Below are 14886 nucleotides of genomic sequence, written 5' to 3'. Positions count from 1 at the left end.
TTCCATACCCGTCGCAATTATCAGGCCTAACCTAACTAACACCACATGATACGTACATATGGGGAATGCTGAAGGAGGCAGACCGATACAATGTCTGACATTCCGGAATAACAAACTCCAATTAGATTTTTTTAGTGCCAGAGGGCATCTTTAACATCTATTTTATCGGAAACGTCGTCGTGAATAATGTTGGTAAGGCTATATCATGTATACTAAATATATAGATATTCATATACATTTCAATATTCATTTCAGTACTGTTTATTTTACCGCCTACTGTATTTCCCTACTTCGGTCACTTTTTACTATGAAAAATAATTTTAGGAAATATCCTTAAGTTCCCCTCAATTTTATGGTTCACCTGACAGTATCTTCACACCTGAAGAAAGTGATAAAGATAACACAGATTCTCCAGACTTAGAAACTCCATCACCAGCTTCTGATGAAATGTTAGATTCCAATTATGTTCCCTTCGATGATTCTTCAGTAAGTGCAATAAAACTTTTAAAAGAATAAAATGTGTTGTGTACACTGTAATATTGAAATGGATAACAGAAAAAATATAATATTTATTTAATTGGGTTTTTAGGAAAAGTCTTCAGGTTCTCCAGAAATAAATAATGTTTCTTCCCACTTTTGTCCAAAACAAGTTAACAAAGATGAGTTAAATATTGAGGTAAGTTTATTTCAAATATTTTAGCAATATAATTCAAAGCACATACTTTTTAGGAACAATCTAATTCACCTTCGTCTTCTGTCAGCCTAAATATCCATCAACATGTGGAAGAAACTTGCAATATAAATACGAAGTCTTTAAAAAAATCTGTTTTTTGTTACTTTTGTGAATCAGTTGTATTAAATTTTCCTAGACATATACAACGAAATCATCAAAGCGAATTAGAAGTTCAAAAAATTTTGGTTTACCCTCCAAGAAGTAAAACGAGAAGGCAATTGTTATTTGCTTTGAGAAAAAAGGGAAACTATTTGTTAGGTTCTGCAAATTTAAAACCAGTTAGGAAAGGATCTGCAGATACAAACTACCTACCGTGTGACCACTGCTTCGGCATGTATTCGGCAAAAAACTTATGGCGCCACAGAAAAATATGTAATCCTGATTCAATAACCAGAAGTTCCCAATCACAAGCACAAAATTTCTTATTAAGGCACCTTAAATGGGACACTTATTTAAAAGAAACTGTTTTTCCTCGAATGCGAGCAGACAATGTATCACTCGTGGCTAAAAAAGATCCGCTCATTTGTGCGTTTGGCTCAAGATATTTGAAGATCCATAGAGAACAACACTTTATACCAGTAGCGTCAAGAAAAATGAGGGAATTAGCTAAAATTGTTATCGAACTAAGAAAAAATAGTTCCTCAATCAAAACGCTTTTTGACTCGTTGAAACCAGAATATTACGATTCTTTAGTTTTTGCTACTAAAATAGTTTCAAAATATGATAACGAGAGCAAAACTTTTAAAGCTCCATCATTTGCTAAAAATATTGGCACTACATTAAAACAGTGTTGTGATATAGCACTTATGCTTAATGCGAAAAAGTCTGAGTTTACAGTTAGAAGTGCCAGCGCTAAAGCTGACTTAAAATCTTTAATACAAATAATAGAAGGAAATTGGAAATATGATATTTCCAGTCAAGCTGCAAATGATTTAGACATGACATTTAGACACTAACAAAGTGACGTTAATACCACTAGCAAGTGACCTTAAGCTATTGAAAAACTATCTCGTGCGAAGGGCAAATGAATCTTGTGATAAATTACAGAAAAATAATAATGATATTAATTCTTACATGTTTCTGTTAGAAACTATATATTGCCATATCTTATTAAATAGAAGGCGCCCTAGTGAATTAGAAAGAATGACCATACAGAGTTACATTAGCGCTAAAGATAATCAATGTTATGAAGAATTTTCTGAAGCAATTTCAGAAACCGAAAAAATTTTAATGAAAAGTTTTAGAAGAATAGTAATAAAAGGTAAAAGGGGACGTGGTGTACCCGTCCTAGTAAGTAAGGATGTACAAGAACACTTAGAAATGATTACAAAATGTAGAGATTTACTTTTAAAAACACCTAGTATTTACCTTTTTGTTAATCCAAAATTTGATAAACCAATTCGAGGGTATGAAGTAATATCAAAATATGCTAAATTATGCGGAGCTAAAAATCCTAGTGCTCTTACATGTACAAGGCTGAGAAAACATCTAGCAACGCTAACCCAGTTGTTTACCATGTCGGAAAATGACATGGAGCAACTGGCTTCATTTATGGGGCACACATTAGGAATTCATCGATCTTCATATAGACTCCCCGATGACATTTATCAAACTGTAAAGATCTCTAAGTTGCTCCTGTTAATGGAGAAAGGTAAAGCAGGTCAATTCAAGGGAAAAAGTTTAGAAGAAATAGAGATAAATTTGGAAGAAGACATTATGGAAGATGATGATGGACATAATAACGAGGTATTTGGGGAACAAAAAAATTAAACCAATGATGTTATTGAATCAAAAGGTCCAGAAAGTTGTAATAATGAAAAAAAGGGAATATTGGATATGAAGGCAAAAAATAAAAAAAGGGTTTTAGTTTCATGGACAGAAAATCAGAAGAAAGTAGTCAAAATGTATTTTAAAACCCACATTAAACAAAAGAGGCATCCCAAAAAATCGGAATGTGAAGATCTGATTTTAAAAAATCCTGATATATTAAAAAATAAAAATTGGCTCAAAATAAAGGTCTTCGTTCAAAATGAATATAAAAAGTGTTAAATGTCCAAGTTTTTTTCGAAATTCAGTTTTTGCAATATATTCTGAGTTTTCGTTAAGTATTTTTATTTGTGTTTATATATTCAGTTTTGTTCATATTTTTATTATTTGTTTTTAAATATAAATAATGATTAAAATTAAATATTTATAACGAACATAGATACATGTTTTTTTTTTTCGTTAGCCCTTGTTAAAAATTTACAAATGATTATCAATAATATATATATAGCCCTTAAATAATCAGATTCGTTTACAATATAACAAATACATTACATTTGAATTCATTTTTCGTTTTCACCATCACTTTTATTGTGAACAAAAACCTGTCTACTTTGATTCAGATTTTTTGTTAAAATATATATATTATATTACTTTAAATATTAAAGAAAGATTGGAAGACTATTAAGTAGTTTTCGAATCATTATTCCAGAGGAGGACTAAACCACCGTAATATAAAAATAGGAAGAACTAAGGTCGGTAAACTATAATTTGAATATTTGAATAAAAAAGTTTATCGGTACATTCGTACATCTGTATCTCCTAAAGTCTCCATACCGTTACTTCAAAAAGCTGACGGGTCTTTATGTCCTTCGAATAACGAATCTTCGGAATGTTTATCGTTACTATTTTCTAAGGGTTTTACAAATGAACCTAACGATACCTTTCCTCAAATAATGTGCCCACGTTTGTCTAAAACTCTTGACAATATATCTTTCACACCGGATGAAATTAAACATCATTTAAGGAAACTACGATATAATTCATCACCTGGATCAGACGGACTCACCTCTTTTTTCCTCAAACAATGTGCAGAATCTGTAGCCATCCGTATATCTCTTAAAATGAATGCTTCTTTTAATCAAAGTTCTCTCCCCTCGTCCTGGAAATTGGCTTCGGTTACTCCTATATTTAAGAAAGGAAATAAACTTGATTGCAATAATTATCGTCCAATCAGCCTGATTCCTATTGTCGGCAAGGTCATGAAATCGATTATTTCGGAAGCTATGTCTGAGTTTCTTCTTCAAGAAAATGTCATCACTCACCAACAGCATGGCTTTATCAAAGGTCGTTCAACGATCACAAACTTACTTCATTGTGTAAATGATTGGTCATTATCTTTAAACAATCGGAATCCTGTCGATGAAGTCTACTTAGACTTCTCCAAAGCTTTTGACCGTGTCCCAAAACGTCGATTACTAGCTAAATTGGATCACTATGGTATCCGCGGAAAGTTGAACATTTGGATTGAAGATTTTCTATCCGACAGATACTTTAGGGTTCGTGTTGGGGAAGACCACTCACTAGATAAGCCAGTCAAGAGTGGAGTCCCACAAGGATCAGTACTTGGACCGCTACTATTTTGTGTCTACACTAGTGATCTTCCGCTCATCGTATCCAGTAAGGTTTCCATTTACGCTGATGACACGAAATTATATGTAAATCCAACCATTAACCAACATGTTCTTCAACAAGATCTTGACGCAATATTCAAATGGTCCTCAGAATGGTTACTTCCGCTTAACATTGAAAAATGCGTTGTTTTACATATCGGCAAAAATAACCCATCACTGCCGTACTTTATTAATGGACATCCCTTAAACTCGGTAACCTCCCACACTGATCTCGGAGTGATAATTAATAGTGACTTAAATTGGTCTGATCACATAGTGTCGTTGTGTAAACGTGCAAACTCGAAATTTTTTTTGATCCGTAAATGTTTTACACGTATATCTCTAACTTCTTTTAGTAAACTTTACTCAATATACGTTAGACCTATTCTTGAGTTTGCCGGACCAGTGTGGAATCCAGATCTCATTCGTGATAAGATCCTACTTAAAAATGTTCAGCGTAAAGCCACAAGACTGGCATACGGCCGTGTAAGACCTAACTGTGAAGATAGATTATGATGATCCATCGCTCATCTTACCACATTCGAGCAGCGTCGTCTTCGAGGTGATCTAATTATGTCCTTCTGTATTTTAAAACATAATTTTGGGAACCTAAACATCATATTCACTTTGAATCAAGACGAAAGATTAAGAGGCCATCGATACAAATTAAAGAGGGAACAAACTACTGCAAGGTCCAGGGTGAACTTCTTGCCAAATAGAATCTTTAATATCTGGAACAATTTGGATCAAGACACTATATCGGCAACTAGTGTTTAACATCTTTAAAAATAAACTTGATAGTGCTTTATTTTATTTATAGGATTATGTTTTTCTCGGGCAGCATTATTTATTTATTTATTTATTGTCTCACTATTTAATTTTTGTATGATATACTTAATTGTTTATGTTTACTTAACTTTATAATTGGTATTAGTTTTATAAGGATATTTTTTATTTTTGTTTTTTTTTTGCTTTTTGGGCATAATAGGAGCTCGCTCCTCTGCCCTTATTTGTAATATATTAATAATAATATTCTTCGTTTCTTCAAATTTCGGGAATACATTCAATTTTTGTAAGTAGAAATAAGTATTCAGTATTGCGTGATAATATAACAAAATTATTTTTATTCAATAAGTTAGTGACAAAAAATATAAACCATAATAATATGTAATGAATGTAACAATTAATGTGATATTAAGGAAATAAGTCTAAAGTAAATGTACAAAATGTCCACCTTCAACGTCTATACAAGTTTGTAACCGATATTCAAATGACCGAGCCACATTTCTTAACATTTGTTAGTCAATTTTATTAAAAGCTTCCGTTATTCTATTTTTCATATCATCTGCCGTTGTTGGAGGCTTCTGGTATACAAGGTCTTTTATATAGCCTCACATGAAAAAATCAATTTTGGAGAATTCCGGTGATCGCGATGGCCAAACAGTTGGTTCTTATCTGCCTATCCTCCTCTCAGGAAAGTTATTATTTAGATGATTTTGAATAAGAGCAGCAATTTTATTGGCAAATGATTATTTAGAAGATCTAGATATATGGCACCATTCACACGACCGTCAAAAAAATGTGGGCCAATCACATAATCGCCAAAAATACCACCCCAAACATTTATAGACCTATGAGTGTTAACAAAATAGGGATTGCTTGATGCATAGTAATGAATATTATGCGGATTCACCGTTCCAATTTGTGAAATTTAGCTTCATCTTCAAAAGGCACATAATCGAAAAAAAATCGGAAAAAACAAAACTTCTAATAAAGTTTCTTTTAAAACAGGGTAAACACAAATTACTAAGTATGGATTTATACCAACCGAAAGTATTTTTTAATATAAAATAACATTATGAAAAATAGAATTTGTAGTAAATTAATCACTATATTGTTGATTGGTAATGCTTTCATTCCTGTCTGTTCCGTGGCACTCGTTTAAAGAAACATAAAAGGCATGGTATTTCTTGGGAATAACATATTGATAATGCTCCATAACATTTTTATGTTTTTCAGAGGAGATAGCCATGGTACTTTGTCGTCAGAGACATTGATTAAAATATCAAAGTCTAGGAAAGCTTCTGAATCCATTTCGTATATAAAAACACTGTCTTTGTGCTTTCTTTTTTAAACTGACACCAAACGAATATTAGCCAATTTGTTTTGTTGCCATCGGTATCTAGTTTTTTTTATTATGTATAGTTTTCTGTCGCAAGCTATTAAAATCGAAAAACGCTGTTTGATCCGTTTCAATTACTCTGTACTTTAAATTTCTGCTTGCTGTTCTTATAATCGTATACCAATCAGATGGTTCAAAAATGTCTACATTTCGACTTTTTTTCTATTTGCGCATGGACAGAATCTCATTCCATCATGGAATGGCCGTTCTAAAAAAAAAGTGGTTAATTGTAAAAACACTATCTAAATTTTTAACGTCATAAAGAAGCGTTGCAACCATATTAACATTTCGATTTTCTCCATTGCAGGTGTCTGAAAAAAAATTATGTTCAGATAAATGTTTCCAAATGCATACATCAATCTCGACTGAACCGCGTTTAGTCATTCCTTCATACCAAAGATAATTATTGGCCTCTTTTAATCACTTTGAGTTCTACCAAGAATCGTGCCTGTAGCGAAAAATTTATTTTTTATTTAGCGTATTGCACAATAAAAACACATAAGCAAAAGCAATATTTTCACAAAAAACGTTAAATGGAGTATGACAAACGAACATCTAATATTATAATATATTTTTATACATTTACAGATCATCAAAAATATTTAAAATTCGATATTTCTCAAGCACCATTTTTTTTTCATTTTGTTAGGCTGTGTTATCAATCCTGTTCCATACCATGCAAGTTAAACGTTTACTTTGTATTCCAGTTCTTCCTTTGATGGAATTTTTAGTTTTTTATTGACGCGTATAAAATGAAAGTATTTGCTTCATTCTGCAGTTGCACCAATCTGCTGATTCAGTTGATGATCCATCTGTTGTGTCTTTATTTTGCTGTGTAAACAAATTTCGACATAATCTCAGGATGTTGATTAATTCCGTTATTAAATAGACTTCTCGGTTATTTGACAGTGAAGAGAATTAAATTTTTCTCAAAAATAAATTTTGAATGTAGATAATTGCGTTTTGTTCTGATTGAGTATTATATTTGTAAAAATATGATTCGTATAATGCATACCTCGATGTGTAACTTCTCCCAAATAAACAAGTTTTAAAATGTTTTTAGAAGTTATGTACATACAGACCAAACAAGTTTCTGCGATTTCTAGTACTCTATCTATTGACAGGCTAAATAATCAAATATTCTTCTAAACTAAAAAGAATATACTAATTTAAATATTGTACATATTTAGGTATATAGGGGAACATGCTGTACCTAGGGACGGTTGTACCTAGGGACAGGCTAAATTAACGCCAAACAAAATATCAGATAAACCTTAGATTTACAAAACATATCGGCAACAGTGTCCCTCTCTATGGTATTCAGTTGTGCACATGTTCGTGAAGTGTTAACACAAGCTGTGGCCATTTTCTAATTTTTGATATTAAACGAAATTTAGACTACCTAATCCACTAATCAATCAATCCACCAATCAGAGGAAAAAATGCAAGCTAGGCTTAACCAACTTCAAAGAAATACAAGAAATAGCAGTGAGATTTATAACGAAAAAAGAATACAAGCGACTAGAATATGCAGAAGAAAGAAAAGAGAGGCTATGAAAAAACAAGTACAAGAAATCGTAAAGCATAACAACAGACGCGAAAGCAGAAAATTCTATAAATGCATAAAAGAAAGCACACAGTCATTTAGACCAAAACTAACGATATGCAAAGACAAGGACGGAGAACTACTAACAGAGAAGCAAAAAATTATAATGAGATGGAAACAATATTTCGAAGAAAATCTAAATTCAGACAACGAAAATGATCAGAACGAGACAATATATTATACGGCGGAGCTGCACATCGAAAATCCAAGTTATGAAGAAGTAGTTCAGATAATAAATAAACAAAAAAATAATAAAGCACCAGGAACGGACGGAATTTCGGCAGAATTATTAAAGCATGGAGGATCCGAACTCTGGGAAAGAATCCATTACCTAATAACATTAATATGGACGAAGGAGCAAATGCCAGAGGAATGGACAGTTGGCCTCATACAGCCAATATATAAAAAAGGAGATAAGAGGGAATGCCAGAATTATAGGCCAATTACATTGCTAAATGTAATATACAAAATTCTTTCTGGTATAATCTACAATAGATTATTAGAATACTCCGAAAATATAATTGGTGATTATCAAAATGGATTCAGACCAAATAGAGCCACTACAGATAACATATTCATACTAAGAACGATACAAGAAAAAGCTTATGAATACGACATAGACCTATATAATATGTATATAGACTTTAAACAAGCTTTTGATAGTGTGAAAAGAGACAAAATGCTGGAAGACCTTTGTAATCTAGGTATACCTAAGAAATACATCAGCCTCATAAAAATGATATTGCAGGGTTCAAAAGCCGCAGTCAGAGTAGATGGAGAACTGACTCCCTTGTTTAACATCAACATGGGAGTAAGACAGGGAGATGCCCTATCAACCATGCTATTCAACCTAGTTCTTGAGGCAGTCATCAGAAAAACCAATATAACCGGCCATATAAACACTAAATCAGTACAAATTACTGCATATGCAGACGATGTAGCCATCATTAGTAGGAATAAGCCACGACTAATGAAAGTGTTCAAACAAATTGATCCTGAAGCAAGAAAAAGAGGTCTCAAAATAAACGAAGCAAAAACGAAGTATATGACAGTCAAAAGAATAACTGACAATGAAAATAATATCACAATAGACAACTATACTATCGAACGAGTGGATGCCTTTACATATCTCGGCACAGAAATCAATCAGAATAACTCCGTAAGTAGCGAAATTAATGCACGTATTTCCAGCGGGAATCGTACATACTATGCTAATAAAAGATTAATGACATCGAAATTATTAGACAAAAGAACCAAAATGACTATCTACAGAACACTGATTAGACCCGTAATAACCTATGGATGTGAAACTTGGGTAATGACGAAAAAAGATGAAGCCCAACTCAGGACATTCGAGAGAAAAATACTGAGGAAAGTATATGGCCCGTTACAAGAGGAAGATGGCACATGGAGAATCAGGAGAAACGACGAGGTTAATGAGTTAAATGAAGGTTATGACATTGTAAGATTTGTGAAAAGTCAAAGACTGTCATGGCTGGGACATGTGCAGAAACAAAACGATGCAAAAACAACAAAGAAAATGTTACAATGGAAGCCCCTAGGAAGGCGAAAAAAAGGAAGGCCCAGAACGAGATGGTTGGATGACGTGGAAGACGACCTGAAAACAATGAACATAAGACAATGGAGAAGAAGGGCACAAGAGAGATCTGAATGGAAGGACATAGCCAGACAGGCAAAGACCCATCCAGGGTTATGATGCCAAAAGAAGAAAGAATCCACTAATCAAACCGTTGTATTTGTTGTGGTTAACGACTTATTCGACTGCTTTTATACATGGAGTCCCCCTGTTGTACCTAGGGACATGCATTTTGTTGTACCTGGGGCCGTTCCCAGTTATATTATAAAAGTATTAGTACAAAACAATGTTTTGTTTCAGGAGCTCATTATGCCAAGAAGTAAAGAAAAGAAGAGAAGACCGGGACCTTTAAAAGTCAATGTAGAGAATGCTGTTCGTGAAGTTTTAAATTCAAGTCTTTCAATTCGTGCCGCAGAGAGCCAATTTGGATTTACAAAGTCTGCATTAGCACGACACATTAAAAATTTTAAAACATCAGGTCAAAACAATTTTATATACAGTCCGAATTATAAAGTCAAACAAGTTTTTAATGAAGCCGAGGCAACGGAGCTGGTAAACTATTTAAAAACAGCTGCTAGAATGCATTATGGCCTAAGTTTGATAAACATTAAAAAACTGGCATATGAATATGCAAACCAAAATAAAAAAAATATCCTGCTTGCTGGGATAATATAAAAGAAGCAGGAAATAATTGGCTTAGAGGTTTCCGAAATAGACATTCTGCATCTCTGTCACTTAGAAAACCCGAGGATACAAGTTTGGCCAGAGCAACTGCATTCAATAAAGAAACAGTTGCCATTTTCTTTCCATCATATAAAAATGCGTTGAGTAAAGGAAACTTTGAACCATCAAAAATTTTGAACGTCGATGAGACGGGCATTACTACTGTGCAGCAACCTCCTAAAATTTTAGCAGCAAAAGGACAAAGGCAAATAGGACGAATGACATCTGGAGAAAGAGGTGTTCTAGTTACTGTGATATGTTGTATTAATGCTGCTGAAAATACTGTGCCGCCTTTATTTGTGTTTCCGAGAGTGAATTTTAAAAGTCACATGTTGAAAGGGGCACCACCTGGAGCAATAGGAGCTGCAAAAGTGGATGGTCCAATGAAGATGTATTTTTTAAATTCCTAGAACATTTCATATTACATGTTAAACCTACTTTGCAGAATAAGGTTATTGTATTGTTAGGTAACCATTAAAGCCATATTTTCATACCCACTATTAACTTGGCAAAACGTTCGGGAGTCATTTTAGTTACTTTTCATCCCCATACATCACACCGATTGCAACCTCTCGATTTATCTGTTTTTGGACCCTTTAAGTCTTTCTGCAATAATGCAATGACTAATTGGATGAGTTCTCCTGGTAAAGGTACCATTTACGACGTAGCAGAGTTGGCAAATACGGCGTACTTGAAGGCATTTAGTCTAAACAATACAACCAAGGGCTTTCAAGTATCAGGTCTATACCCCTTAAACAGTGATATTTTTATTGAACAAGGATTTTTGCCATCTAACATAACCGATCGAGACGATCCATATTTACACAACCCTTCCTGTTTATTCTGACCCCGATCCACCGCATTGTGATGCTTCCGAAACAGACTCTAAGCCTTTATGTTCTGGTTTAACGTCATCTTCCACACCAGAAGCTAGGATTCGTGTCTCTAGAATTTTCAAGAACCAATTCCTGTTATGTCAAGTTTTATTTCACCATATGAGGTTCGTCCCATTCCAAAAGCTTTGTCACGCAAAGGGAACATTTCTAAAGGAAGGAAGGTCTCCTATTCCCACCCCAAAATTTAATGAAATAAAAGAAAGTAAGAAAGACAGTATGGAAAAGAAGCGCAAAAAGGAACTGCAAAAAACAAAAAAAATAAAACGTAAGTTAAATACTGAATAAACGTCGTCAGAGGAAGATCAAATTGACTTTGAGATTAGAAGTGACAGCAGTAATTGTAATGATAATTCTTTGTCAGATTTAGAAATTGATTCCACTCAATTTACTCCAGATGATCTTCAGAAAGGTGATTTGGTGCACTTAAAAGGGAAAAAGCATTCAGGATATTTTGTAGCCGCAATATCAGAAAAGGTGGAAAACAGAGTTCCAAATAAAATATTTAAAGAAAGCTCATTCCTTTGCATATGGCTATACATTTACGGTTGAAGATGAAACGGAATATACAACTAACATCAGCGATATTATACAAAAACTTCCTCAACCACGTACAGCAGGTTCATCCTCTCGACAATCAAACACATTTATCTTTCCAATATCTTTTGATAAAATTAATTTAGGGTAGTCTGTGTATTATTAGCAGTTTATATTTTCAATAAAATTTTCACGAATATTAGAAAGTATTTTTGTTTTACACATTAAATTCTGGTTGTACAGGTACTTTAACTCGTGTCCCTAGGTACAACTCTTCGTGTTCGTAGGTACAACAGACCGGTTGTTCCTAGGTACACGTACATACATACAAAAAAAAAGTGATAAAATGGGTAGAAAGTTGGAAAATTGGCATTTTTGAATTAGCTTTACAAAGATATGATCAACTGTCCAGATTTTATTATTTTTTAATATCTTTATTTGTCTAATTTATAAAAATCAAATTGTAAAAATTGTCCCTAGGTACAATATGTTCCCCTAGTCAACTTCTGCTCATCCGCTCAGTTAACACATTAGTATTGTGAATGAAAACTTATTTTATAAACTAGATCTAATGTATTATTTTTATTATTATACGCAGAAATATAATATTCTATTGATCGAATTCAAAATTTCCTGGAATTCATAATGGGCACGTTATTTCAGCTACATTTCACCACTTGTAATGCATGATTTCGGATGACCAATTTCATTTAATATTTTCCAGACTATAATATACGGTAAGTCAAAACACATGTTTTATTTGCTCAGTATTTTTAAATGCATTGCCCTGTATTCACCATCATGAACTTAAGTCAATGTAGCTTGATTTGTCTTAAGTACTTCCTATGCCTATACTTAAAAGTTTAGGAGATATTTTAATAAAAAAATAGATATTTTATGCATTAAATTTTATTATTTTTATTATCTTCACTACTTACAAATACACTGAGATGCAAAATTGACCGGACACCTTAAAAATTGGTCACTTTTGATGTCTCGAATTTCCTAAACCGATTGACCGATTTAAGTGATTTTATAACCTTATTCTTTAACAATATAGCTGTAATAATATTGTTGCTAAACAGGTAAATTTTCATTGTATACCGGCTGTACCAATGAAACTGTGTTTTTTTTTAAACTTCGCATCACCCTGTGGAATATTCTAGCATTTATATAATACTCAAATTAAAACCCAACTACAGCCCCCTGTTTTCTCAACATTCTGTTTTTTGATTCATTCGTTTATGTTGGACCATAAGAAAGTTAGGTACTTTAACAATTAACCATGTTTTTCAGCAATACAGGGTGTTTTTAAATAAGTATGGCAAACTTCAAGGGTAAATTCAACATGAAAAAATAATGCCAGTTTGCTTTATAAACATATGTCCACAAATGCATCGTTTCTGAGATAGAGGGTGTTGAAATTTTTCTTACAAACCAACGATTTATTTATTGCTTTAAAACCGGTTGAGATATGAAAATGAAATTTGATGGGTTTTAAGACGTAATTATTGCACATTCTTTGACATACAAGTAGGAATTTAATATTCACCATTAACGCGCATACGGGTAATATGACGGCCGATGTGGTAATATAACTTTTTTATGGTCTAATGTAAGCGAATTAATCAAAAAACAAAACGTTGAGAAAACATGAAGCTATAGGATTTTAATTTCAGTATTTTATATGCCAGAAAATTTTCAATACCAGAAAATTCCACAGGGTGATGCGAACTTTGAGAAAAAAAACATACTTTGATTTGTACATCCGGTATACAATGAAAATTTACCCGATTAGCAACATTATTACAGCGATATTGTCAAAAGAATAAGACTTATAACATGTTAAAAAAATTACTGAAATCGGACAACAGGTTTAGGAGATACGAGACATCAAAAATGACCCATTTTTAAGGTGTCCGGTTAATTTTGCACCCCAGTATATCTTAGAGCAACAAAAAAATTTTAAAAAATAAATAAAGAAATTGTCATTTTCATTGTAGATGTTTGAAATGAGTTCCCATATCATTAAAATTAAGGTTGCTATATAGCTTAGGTGGCTTACAAATTGACAATTTACATAGTTTTAAATCAAATTATTTTGACATTATCTTGGATTTTAATTATTTTACAGCAGTCAACCATGAATTTTGAAAAAGAGGAACTGGTAGACATGGTATGGTAATTTAAATTGGCCACAAAACATGCCGTAAATATACATTGTAATTGTAATACAATATTGTAATTTAAAACTAAATACTTATTTTTACTTGTAAATGAATTGTTTAAAAAGACTACAACATCCATAAAATCTAAAATATTCAATAAAAGCTATAAAAAATATTTAAATATATACCTGTGTTATTCGCTATTCCATCCAGATATATTTCTTTGTATCCCGCAACCTTTTGGTCATCTCGAAAAGCGGTGATCATCGTTACTTCATGACCAGCTCTGGCAAGACCATGTCCTAAGGCTTTTCCTTGAAAGTAGTGACTTTTCCCAAAGTGATTAAAAACTAGTAAGATCTTTGATGAATTTAAAGTTCCCAAACCATTACAAAATAAAAATAAAACAAAATTTATATTGAAACGCATATTTTTTGCAAAGACCAGCAGTTATTATCGATAGTTTTAAAAAAACCCTATAAAATACTTCTTGGATATCGCTTTAAACGTGTTTGGTTAATGCGCATAATAACCTATATTTGTTTTACAGTAAATATAAACAATGTAAATTTTAGTGATAAAGATTGTAATGTATGTAATTATAGAAACAAAATTCCATTTCTAGAAAATGTGTCAGAAACCCTAAGAATGAGAAATACAAAAAATAGATTTAAGTATACTGAACACACATTTTTAACAGACGTACGTCATCATTTCTACATCATTTGATAGTGTGTTTTTTAATTTAAATTGTAATAAATACATGGTATAATGTTTTATAGGCGTATACTATAGTAAATATTATGTTTCTATGGGATTAAGCCACAATTTGTTGTAATAAAAATCACATTTTTACTAAGTAATGTTTGACATTTCGATCTCCACTCCAGAAATCGTCTTAAAAGAAAATTGTTTAAAAAATTCTGCGAAAAATTTATAACCAACAAGATGTTTTTACAGTCCATCTAATTTACTTACCGTTGCACGTCATTATCATTGACAGAGATCAA

At 32.5% G+C, this 14886-nt stretch overlaps 1 protein-coding gene across 1 annotated transcript in view; it reads right to left on the bottom strand.

Annotated features, from left to right (window-relative positions):
• The window catches only part of LOC140435700 (uncharacterized), a 64512-nt gene extending 50117 nt beyond the window's left edge, over positions 1 to 14395 (bottom strand). The window contains exon 1 of the mRNA XM_072524421.1: positions 14065 to 14395. Within this exon, the coding sequence (XP_072380522.1) occupies positions 14065 to 14305 (241 nt within the window). The 5' untranslated portion in view covers positions 14306 to 14395. The remainder of the gene's footprint in view (positions 1 to 14064) is intronic.
• Between the last annotated feature and the right edge of the window lie 491 nt (positions 14396 to 14886).

The sequence above is a fragment of the Diabrotica undecimpunctata genome, chromosome 3, assembly GCF_040954645.1.
Source record: "Diabrotica undecimpunctata isolate CICGRU chromosome 3, icDiaUnde3, whole genome shotgun sequence".
NCBI lineage: Eukaryota > Metazoa > Arthropoda > Insecta > Coleoptera > Chrysomelidae > Diabrotica > Diabrotica undecimpunctata.
This window is presented reverse-complemented; position numbering and strand designations above follow the sequence as displayed.